The sequence below is a fragment of the Scardinius erythrophthalmus genome, assembly GCF_964197995.2.
Source record: "Scardinius erythrophthalmus genome assembly, chromosome: 1".
Taxonomy (NCBI): domain Eukaryota; kingdom Metazoa; phylum Chordata; class Actinopteri; order Cypriniformes; family Leuciscidae; genus Scardinius; species Scardinius erythrophthalmus.
Window position 1 is genome coordinate 30,904,021 of NC_138221.1, and position 11,725 is coordinate 30,915,745.

General features: G+C 37.3%; 1 protein-coding gene across 1 annotated transcript; it reads left to right on the forward strand.

Annotated features, from left to right (window-relative positions):
* The first annotated feature begins 2,727 nt into the window (after window positions 1-2,727).
* On the forward strand, window positions 2,728-11,351 carry LOC308698888 (cytochrome P450 2K6-like). The gene is made up of 9 exons (XM_081379338.1): window positions 2,728-2,951; window positions 8,604-8,766; window positions 8,958-9,107; window positions 9,188-9,348; window positions 9,508-9,687; window positions 9,760-9,901; window positions 10,204-10,388; window positions 10,472-10,613; window positions 10,715-11,351. The coding sequence occupies exons 1-9, from the start codon at window positions 2,754-2,756 to the stop codon at window positions 10,900-10,902; spliced, it is 1,509 nt and encodes a 502-aa protein (XP_081235464.1). The 5' UTR covers window positions 2,728-2,753; the 3' UTR covers window positions 10,903-11,351.
* The last annotated feature ends 374 nt before the right edge of the window (window positions 11,352-11,725 follow it).

The following is an 11,725-nucleotide window of genomic DNA, read 5'->3' on the forward strand; positions in this document are numbered from 1 at the left end:
GGGGATTTTGTTGTGTACTAGGGACCCTGTCTTGCACATGTGTGCAAGTTAATAGTTGACGTGCGTGAACCTCATGTACTCTGCATGTTTTCTGTTCCACTGTAGAAGAACAGTAGTTTGCTGAACTTGACATTTTCACTACCCTGGTATAATATTAAGAGTACACTGATAGCTGGACATTTGCAGAAAGTAGGCTAACAGAAAATTATTTATAGAGAGGCATGAGGACTTTGAGGGGTAGAAACACCACAACAAGTGTCCATGCATAGTTCCTTGTGAATGTATGGCCTGACATTGGCTAAACATTTGTGTTCATGAATATACAAAACAGTTGCATTTTCTCAGAGGGGCCACAAAGTAATCATCTCACTATGGGGCTTTTGCACTGGAGGAACCTTTTCATAAATGTGGGTACTGAGTTCCTAGAAAGTGTGGCCGTGATTAGTTAAGTTTCTCCATTGTAATGCAACAATGTGGAAATGGCGCTTGTGGAATACTGATCTGGCCCACATGCAGCATGGAATGATGGCACTTGGGCGGACTGCTCCTGTTTGCCAGATCTGAGCCAGAAGGCACTCTAGCAATTCTATGGCAATTTTTCTGGGATCCACTCAGATCAGTATTCCACAGTATTCCACAAGTATTCAACAAGTATTGATATTGTTGCATGAGTGGAAACCATACTTCAGATCAGATTATTTTTCTCACACTCTTTCTGAGTCCCTTTCAAATGCCTAACACATTTTGCAGTTAAAATATTTTTATTTTATTGTATTTTTTTTTTTTTCAGAAAGAAATGAGCATAAATCAATAGGGGATAGTTCTGCACACAGCAAATCTGATTAGGCTTGTGTTTTGATTGGTTTTTCAAGAAGGGACTTATTTATTCATAATAAACATTTATACTGGGATAAACAGGTCATACAAAAGTGATAAAAAATACATGGCACACAGCAAAAACTCCAGTGTTAAATTAACACTCCTGGGAGTGTATATGAGTCCACACTCAAAAGTGTAAAGTGTTAAAATATGAGTGTTAAATTAACACTCAAGAGTGTTAAAGTTAATGAGATAATTAAGTGATTAATTTAGTGATGATTGAGCATTATTGAAGACACCTGATGTTAACAAGCAGAATCACTGAAGGAGGAAATCACTAATTGTAAGTTACCATTAAGGTGATGGGTGTTTGCTTTAGTCGGGCTCTTGACACTTATATGTTTACTTTAAATTTTGCTTGTCTGCTGTTATTGATTTATAACAGTCAGATGAACAAAGAGACAATGTGATCTGATGGTGTTGGTTATGTTTTGACATAATCATGTTGTGATCTGTAAAACAAAACTTATTGAGATGGCTTAACTTGTTAGTTACAGCAGCTCTGTGATTCTACAGCACATGATTTTCAGTATTTTTCATATAATCCAAAAATATTTCATAACCATTGTTCTGATCAAAAGACTTTCAAATGAATTTATTTAGAAACACAGACATCAATAATCAGCCTGTGAATCTCAACAATGGTGACAATAATAAAGCATGTTGCAGTCGCTGCCACCAATCACAACTCATTAATGGCTCCCATCATGCATTGCGGTATGAATAAATTATGATCTGAATTGTCTGTGTAATTTACTTTTCCTAATTAAATATTCTGCTCGTCACCATTGTTGAGATGCATAGACTGAATCTTGACGTCTGTGTGTGCCTAAAAGAAAGATTTTTTTTTTTAAACAACTTTTAAGAAATCCTTTGTATTATATCTAAAATTCTGGATATTTATGCAGATTCACAGTTATGCTGTAATCAACAACATAAATCTAAGTCAGAAATAAGGATCTTAATGAGTTCAGTGATCAAGTTCAAATGATGATTGTCATAATATAACCAACACCAGCAGATCACTTTTTCTCTTTGTTCATCGGGCAGTTATAAGATACAACAGCCAAACAAAATCTAAAGTAAATGTATAAGTGTCAAGAGCCCGACTAAAGCAAACACCCATCACCATAACGTTGGCTTACAATTTGTGATTTTCTCCTTCAGTGATTCTGCTTGTTAACATCAGGTGTCTTCAATAATGATCAATCATTACTAATTAATCATTAGCTCATTAACTTTAACACTCTTGAGTGTTAATTTAACACTCATATTTTAACACTTTACACTCTTGAGTGTGGACTCATATACACTCCCAGGAGTGTTAATTTAACACTGGAGTTTTTGCTGTGCATGAGGGACAAATTGTTCTATTGAAACAGTTCAACTGTTAATATTTAAACTATGTTGTAGTTGTCCCATAAATTCAGGTTGGTGTTTAAAGTGTGTTGTGGAAGATTGAAGTTCAGTGTCTTTTAAATATTTTCATTAAATACTTATTTTTGATTACGTCCGTATATGCTGTAAAACAAAGTTTTGATTGTCAAAGCTGTTCTACATGGGAAATAAAAGAAGACAATAATTGTTATTCTTACAGTAAAAAGACTTGTAAAATATCATTTTCTGTGCCTGGATATATTGATGCAAATTCAAGAAAGCCGCACTGTTTGCAAAATTAAATTGGGTAAGCTTATTTATTTATTTATTTATTTGTTTGTTTGTTTATTTTTATCATCTTATTTGTGACAGTTGTGCAATTTTGAGTAAAGGTTACCCTCCTTATGGCCCCTCCCATACCTCTCCTCCTATACCTACAGAGTACATAAGAGCAAGACTACTACAACCAACATCAAACCTAAACAAAATCTCTGACCATGGCTTTAATAGAAGTGTTACTCTCGCAGGGCACAAGTACAATATTTGCCCTGCTGTTGTTTTTGATTATTTTTCTCTTTTCCATCAGCTCAAGCTCTCAGGATGAGGGAAAATATCCTCCAGGACCCAAACCACTGCCACTGCTGGGGAACCTGCACATGCTGGACCTCAAGAAAACCTACATGAGCCTGTGGGAGGTGAGAAAACATATTTAAATCAGATGATTTTACCTTCTACTGTAACATAATTCTATTTTGGTTTCGTTTAATTGTGTTTTTGTTCTGTTTTCCCTGTTCCCAATTGCCTGTGTTCCCTGTCATTATTGTCTGACCTAATTGCATATAATGTGTGCTAGATTGTTCCCTTATTTACAGCAAAATAGCCGGTGTTAAATTAACACTGCTTTGTGTTTATATGGGAACCACCAGCAGGGTGTTAAAAATAACACTGAAGCATTCTAAGCTTACGTTTACAACGACAACAATGTGCTAAAAACTAGGGCTGCACGTTTTCAAGTTTTTCATTAACCGTTAACCGAGGCCCTTAGCGGTTAATACTCGGTTAACCATAGTGTGCGCGCCGCAACCCCGAGATAGGCAAAATTTGCGGGTGGGACATGTCCCCACCACTATTTTCTAAGGTCGATATTGTCACCACTTTTGAAACATCTCGCGGCATGAATACCAATACAAATAAACAAAACATCTTCAGTTAACTAGCAGAGCATTCATTTCGTTCGTTTTTTTTTTTTTTTTAGGCGATCTAGCGCTGAAATGTTTTGTTTTTTAAATCAAGTGATCAAAGTGCTCGTTGCCGCTGCGATCGAGAAGGGGCTTGTAAAACGTGCTGAGGTATTATTAATTCGTGGCCACAACAATTCACCTGATACTGATAAATATTCACCAATTCACAAAAAAAAAAAGGAATAAAAAGCTGTAGTCGGCCTTCACTGAAGAGCTATCTTCACAGGGACGAAAAACAGTTTAATAATTATTATTAATTCGTGGCCACGAAATAATTCACCTGAATATTCACCAATTCACAAAATATAGGTCTTTAGCATTCACTAATTAATAGTATCAAACTGTTTTTGGCCACGTTAAATCAAAATGAGGGAGGGAAATAGTTCAACGTGTCCACGATTTATTAAAACGAGGGAACAAATAAGTCGTCGTAACAACTAATTATTTAGATCAGTGGACAGGGCGCATAAGAACAAACAGTGAGAGAGCCCCGGCCGCGCGCGCGCGCACTCTCACCGCCTTCAAACAACACGAGCGCTGTATTGCTCTCTCTCCCTCGCGCATATCAACACAGTAAAAGGTCGGAAGACCGATTGTGTTTTATAGATTAGTAGTTTGTTCATATAAAGTGTTTGATTAGCAAGTACATGTTTAGGAAATGCATAATACAAATTGTATGGGTTAATGTAACGGTAAACGGACTCTGCGGGTAAAACTGTTGTGATGAAACTGCGCATGCGCGGGGTAAAACTGCTGGTGTAAAGCTGTGGCTCTGCGGCTCTGCAGACAGATATTATTGTGCTGCGATCAGTGGCGCGGATACTGACTGACTATATTTGTTTCTGGCTCGCGCACAGCCTTCATTCTCGGACGCGCGCTTTCTTTGCCCGCTTAATATTAGAAAACTGGTCTAGCGGTCTCTGGCGGTGCAAAAATGTATTACAACTAAATTCAATGCACACCATTGACGCCACTTAACCGAGCAAAATGTTTCACTCGGTTACGCAATTTTTAACGGTTAATCGGTTAATCGGTTAACCATGGACACCCCTACTAAAAACAGAAGCGTTTTTTCTTTGTACAGATGACTGCGTTATCAAAACGATCCCCGTTCATATGGATCTGTGAAAACGACCAATAACGCTGTAATTGTCATGCCAGACAAGTAGTTGGCGATGTCACTTTGTAAAGAAAGACTATGTGCCTATGCACATACGCATTCATTTACTACAGTATTACTTCGTCTTCTGGGTAAATCATCAAAAAGCTAGAAACATTCACGGTTATCCCAATTTTACAATGACCTCTGATTTAAAGTCCATTTTTAATTCCTTTTAGAAAAAGTCACACACAAAAGGCTTTGAAATTATATCATCCTTGAGTCTGTTGTAAGGAACCATTCATTTTTCATGAAGACAAAATTGTATATTGTGATGATTTGTGTAATACTAATAACCACTTGTGATGATATTTCTGTATGCCATCATTGGTTTGAATTCTAAAGTTAGTCAAATTTAGTTGGGACTCTTTACATTTAAATTGTGTAATGAAGGAGATTCAACAGACATTATTGAATTATTATTGCAAATTCTAAGAAGAACACTGGATAAATGCAAAACAAACAATACATTAACAAGAACCAACAGATAACTGAACAGAACAAGGGGTGTATATATATACACAGGAGGTAACAAGAGGACACTATAACGTGAAAACCTTTTCAAATTTATCCACTTGGGAAACCATTTTCAAAAAGCTTTGACTTGATTTTTAACATTAGTTTCTCTCGTCTGTTGTAGCTGTGTTTGTCATGGCAAGAACAGTCAGACAAAATGTGATAATACAATGTATTGATGATTAAGATGCACCCTGGGTCTCAGGGTTAATGTGTGAGCGGGTAGGACAGACAAACAAGACATTATCCAGATGGATGGATGGATGGATAAGTGTAATCATTCTGAGCTAGGATTAGGCCTTAGTTTAATTAGTGCATTTAAGTTCCTTTTATAAACATTCCTCAGAAAAAAAAAATATATTACTGGAGTGCATCTTGAGTCAAAACAATGACAATGACTCATTTTAAGATGTGTCAGTGCAAGTAGCTTTCAGGTAAAACAGCTCAAACACACATTTTAGTCTGCGACTAGGCTGAAGCCTTGTCTGTGAAACCGGGGGAAAGTGTAATATCATGGCTCTAAAAACAGACTAAATTATCAATGGGGCCTTTCCTCTCATTACTTACTGCTTTATTACTACACGTGCCACGTAGGAATTCACTGGCAAGCTTACTGTGTTTAAAAATGACAAAATGTAGGTCACCTAGTTCTAACAATCACAAGGGTAAAAGTCAGTGGTAATGTTTGACCAGGGAGACGTAATGGTGGTCACGTGGTCAGGGATGGTGATCAGTGGTTCCTTTAGTTGGGCGTTTGACTTGGATTTTGATGTGAGTTTGTGGTCTTTGTAACAGTGTTTACCAATACGCATAATTTGTTGCGAGAAAGCCAGAAACTAAGATGATCAGTCGATCTAGTTTTCAGCATCATAAAGGAAACACTGATCACCATAATGGTGGCCAACATTTTCAATAAAACATTAGCATCTAAATCTCTATTAATTCTGTCCAAACTGCCCAACTAATGGAGACACCATAATGGTGACCAAACATATTCTATAAAACATCAACACCTAAATTAATTTATGTTAATTCTCAAAAAGAACTTTTGTAGTTGCCTGACAGAAATAAAGTCAATCTGGTTAGTAATAAGTGAAGCTGGTAATGCTGTTTGTGGAGTTGTTTAATCCTCCTCTGCTGAGATCTTGAGAGATTTATCATCTTTTATCTCCAGTTCATTTCATCTGAGGCTGTGGCTGGAAGTCAGTTCCATTCTGAGAACTTTCCTTCTGAGATTCTGCTTGTTAACAGCAGGTGTTCATCACTAATGTTGAATCATCACTTAATTAATTCCTTAATTATCTCATTAACTTTAACTCTGATTCAGATTTACTTTAACACTCTTTAGTGTGGGGCCAAATGTTCTCTGAGCAGAGCTAATTTAAAGGATAATTCCGGTATTTAGCACTTTGAGTCTCTTTTCTGGTTTGTTTTGGATGAACTAGAGTGTTGGACACAGACATTTTGACGATGGATCCTGTCTCGACTTTTTGACTCATTTAGAATCACCTTTGACTGCTTCAGAGTGGCTGGCTGCGGGCATGCACAAACATGTCCTTAAAACAACCCTTAACGTTCGTTTTCAAAACTGTGCAACTCACTGAGTGGTTAGTGGTAAAACAAACCAGAAAAGAGACTCAAAGTGCTAAATACCGGAATTATCCTTTAACTCTGGGAATTTTGCTGTGTGCCAATAGATAGATAGACAGTCAGACAGACAGATTATGTGTTTATTCAAATGTAGGTCACTGTTCCCACTTGGCTAATAGTTATGAGTAATGTGTGACCAGTGAGTGCATGTTATGGATGTGTTGTCCTACATGCCCATGGATGGATGCCACTGGATAGATATGGATGGATAGATAGAAACAGGCCCGGGGTGGGTAATCGGGAGAATCGGGAGAATTCCCGGTGGGCCGCTTCACTTTTGGCCCGGTCGAGGATTTTTTTTTCTTTCTTTTTTTTCACATTTGTCACGTTAGTTACACGTTAGTCCGGATTCTGACACCGCAGCGCGCAGCCTCTGCATAGGTTGTACCATGAGAGGGAGTTCTCCCCTCCCCTCCCATAGAGTTGGTTGGGTCCATAGCCGTCTTTTCCAAAACGTTTTCCCAGGTAGGCTACCATGGCACCGCCGGCGCCTACCAATAGCTGGGTCGGCCCTACCGTAACGGTACGCGTCAGGGAGGATGGATGGGAGGAAGAGGCCAGGAGGGGCTGAAAAAGCCAGGTTGAAAAAAAGAAAGGCATTGGAGGAGGATGCTGCCAAATGTGCCAAGCTTACAGATTTATTTTCAAGAGGACAAACAGAAGTGTCAACAGGTAAAGAGAGATAGGTCTAGTAATGATTAGCATTACGTTAGCCTCATAGCATAATTGCCTAAGTTATTTTTTTTTTTTAAATGCCTTAGGCAGTTATGCTATGAGGCTAACCTGCAACGTAATTATTCGGCTAATACAGTTGTAGCGTTGTCAACCTATTCACAGGCAAAATATAAAATTTAATTAAAATATTAGCCTTTTTGTATCACCCAATACATGGCGATGAATCTTTGCAAATATTATGCAATTTAATATTGATAACAAAACTCAAGCTTGATCTGTGTATGAGCAGCAGATAAGCCAGACCCCTGCTGAAAATGAGGAGGCCATGATGACTACAGGGACAGGTAGAGAGGATACCAGAGTAAACAATATGAATTAAAGTCATTTAACCCTCAGGTTGTGTTCAAAACCCTATAACACCTTTTGTGTTCAAAAATGACCGTCCTACAAAAAATAGCTTATAAATCACTTGTTATGCTATATAATCACCCAATATTGGATTCAATCTTCAACAAATTTGTAAATATTACATAAAATATGAAAAAAATTGCAATGTTAATCACACTAGTCTACTTTAATTTTTCACCAGGAAATTTGTTTTGAAAACCTTTTATTTTGTACAAAATGGCACATAGTCACACTTGTGGTGTTCCCGGTCAAAAATGACCAGCCTACAAAAAATAGCTTATAAATCTCTCATTATACTATATTATCACCCAATATTGGATTCAATCTATTAAAAAAGCATTATTTTTGAAGAGTGGGATACATTTCAAATGCTTTCTTTCTTTCTTTCTTTCTTTCTGCTTTTGTTAATTTATCAACCTATCCTTGTGGAATAGTGGAATATTTTTTAACTTCTCAGCTTAAGTGAATTATTATTTAACCATTATTTGTTGAACCATGGTATTAATAAAAACTACACAATAGTAAGAGCTGAACTGTTGCTTCATTTATCCAATTTGGAAAAAGTGCTAATTTGGAATTCCACCAGTGGGCCAGTCTTGGGCCTGAAACTCCCGGGCTGAAAAGTGGTGCCACTCCGGCCCTGGATAGAAAAATTCAATAGCCATTTATGGCTTTTCTTATTCTTTTCTCTCTTGCAGCTGTCAAAACAATATGGTTCAGTTTACACAGTGCACTTGGGCCCCAAAAAAGTGGTAATATTGTCAGGATACAAGGCCATCAAACACGCACTAGTGAACCTTTCTGAGGAGTTTGGAGACCGAGATATTACACCCATATTCCATGATTTCAACCAGGGATATGGTAAGGCATCATATCTTCAGATGATCATTTATACACACTTTTTTTTTTTTTTTTGATGCAAATGTCAAATTAATTCAGAACTTAGACTTGCCTTGTAAATAAAGTTGTACATACAAATAAATAATCTCTTTGCATTCAAGTTAGAAATGTGAGGTCCACTTCAGAGTAATGGGTAAATTATTCCTCTGTAGGGATCGTGTTTTCCAATGGTGAAAACTGGAGAGAAATGAGACGCTTTGCTCTCACAAACTTGCGAGATTTTGGAATGGGAAAGAAAAGAAGTGAAGAGATTATCATTGAAGAAACACAATATTTAAAAGGGGAATTTGAGAAGTTTGAAGGTAACATTGTTAACCACAATTAAAAAATCATGATGGATGAAACTGATTTGAGTATTAAAATCTTGTTCGCCCATATGCAGGAAAACCATTTGATACAACTCTGCCAGTGGCCATGGCTGTTTCGAACGTTGTCTCTGCCATTATCTACAGCACCAGATTTGAGTACAGCAACACTACGTTACATCACATGGTCAAACGAGCTTACGAAAACATGAAGATGACTGGATCAGCTTCAGTTCAGGTGCCCAGACATTCCTTTTCAATCCACCATTTATTCATACACGGATTGTTATTTTGAATTATTCAACAAGTACAATTAATATTGTTTATAATGCATGATTTTGGAGTATATGTCAAGGTGTATGTACAGTGTACAATGGTACATTCTGTTTGTTTGTAGCTCTACAACATGTTTCCTTGGCTTCGTCCTTTTGTGGTGAATCAGCAACGTATTGTGAATAATGTCAGAGAAACATTCAAGCAAAGTGAAGAATTATTAAATGGTCTGAAGAAGACTCTGAACCCTCAGGAGCCCAGAGGAATCGCTGATTCTTTCCTCATACGACAGCAGAAGGACGAGGTACTGTATGTCCTTCAAATCAAATAGATTTGTAATTACCAGTTTTGACTTTCATTGTCATGGCTTCTGCAGGAATCTGGCAAAACAGACTCTTTGTACCATTCAATGAATTTACAATGTACAATCAACAACCTGTTCGGTGCTGGTACTGACACTACGGCCACAACTCTACGCTGGAGTCTCCTGCTCATGGCCAAATACCCTGAAATACAAGGTAAGACTGCAAATGGCCATCTTAAAGCATACATTCAAACACTGGAAAAAAATAGTATTGAATCAATTCTCACTTTTTTTATTTAGTTCTTCAAAGGGAAAAAAATTCATTGTTTATAGTGAACAAAGAGTCCTCAATCATAGTCAAGTCAAAACCAGAACTATGCGTTATTTTATAACAATTTTAATTCTACATGTTTCTTAATCTAATTATTAACCATGCAAAGTGTCAAACAGAGTCAAGTATTCAGTAATGCTGCTATATACTTTCATACTGCGGTCTTTGTTGTGAATTTAACTAAGCCGAGGTCCAAGACGAGATTGACCGAGAGATTGATGGACGTCAGCCAGTGGTGGAAGATAGGAAGAACTTACCATATACAGACGCTGTGATCCATGAAACGCAGAGATTTGCAAACATAGTACCCCTAGGTACCCCCCGTCAGACCACCTGTGATGTTCATCTGAATGGATTCCTCATCAAGAAGGTCTGGCTCCAATAAGAGCATGCTGTGTTCTTGATTATGTGTTTTCTCCATTTATCATTGATCATTTGTGTTGTTTTATGCAGGGTACCAGTGTGTTCGCACTACTGGTATCTGTATTGAGGGATGAAAATGAGTGGGAAACTCCTGACAGCTTCAACCCAAGACACTTCCTAAATAAGCAGGGCCAGTTTGTCAAAAAGGACGCCTTCTTGCCCTTCTCTGCAGGTGCAGTGGAATTCAAATTAGTTATAATTTATTATACAGACTAATTATATTGTGCCATCACAGGTGATTTCTGTAAAAACTTTGCTTATTGTTTTTATCAGGCCGCAGGGCTTGTCCTGGAGAGAGTTTGGCCAAGATGGAGCTCTTCCTGTTTTTCACTTCCCTCCTTCAGCATTTCCGCTTCACTCCTTCACCTGGAATGTCTGAAGATGATCTGGATCTCACACCAGTCGTGGGCTTCACCCTGAACCCAGCCCCATACAAACTGTGTGCAGTGAAGCGGTCTTAATGTTAATATGAGCTTTTATTGGACATTTGTCTTTTTTATGATATATTTGCATTTATTAATTTAGGTTTCCATTGGAAATACATGTAATACAAATACATACAAATTCCATTCAATGTTTATTCAATGCTTCCTTTTGCCTTTGCTCTTCTTATGTAAGAAGTGTATTTAAGAATATGTTTAATATGTAAATGTATTTATCACATTCAAATGAATCAAATGTTGTTATTAATGCTTAAACCTGAGGAAGAAGTTAGCATTTAAATTGCAATTATGGAAGCACTGTGGATATAGTGACTATAGATGGTTTCTTTAACCAACAGATACAGATTAAACTGTAGAAACCTATTAAAACCTGTTAACAAAATTACAAAGCCAAATTCTGACAATAAAATACTTTTTTCCATTAAAACAGTAATATACCATAGCATTCTGTGTTATATTTATTTACTATTCCCTGCATGAGCTTGGTTTACTGTAAGAACAGGTATTAATATTTTATATTTCTTTACTCATTCAGCAATTGCTATGCTATGCTAATTGTCAGGGACCAAGCAGTTAAGCAAGAGGAGTCACAAGGGAAGTTCAAAAGTAAGGATTTTTATTTCCCAATCATGACAACAAAATAAAGATAAAGTTTTGGGCCCAAAAACAAAGGTCAAATAACCCAAACTGACCTCCTACAAAAGAAACAACAGGGACTTACAGTGAGGAAAATAAGTATGTGAAGCATATGAAGGTTCTGGCGTGGCCTAGCCAGTCTCCAGACCTAAACCCAATAGATAATCTTTGGAGAGAGCTCAAATTCTGAGTTTCTCAGCGACAG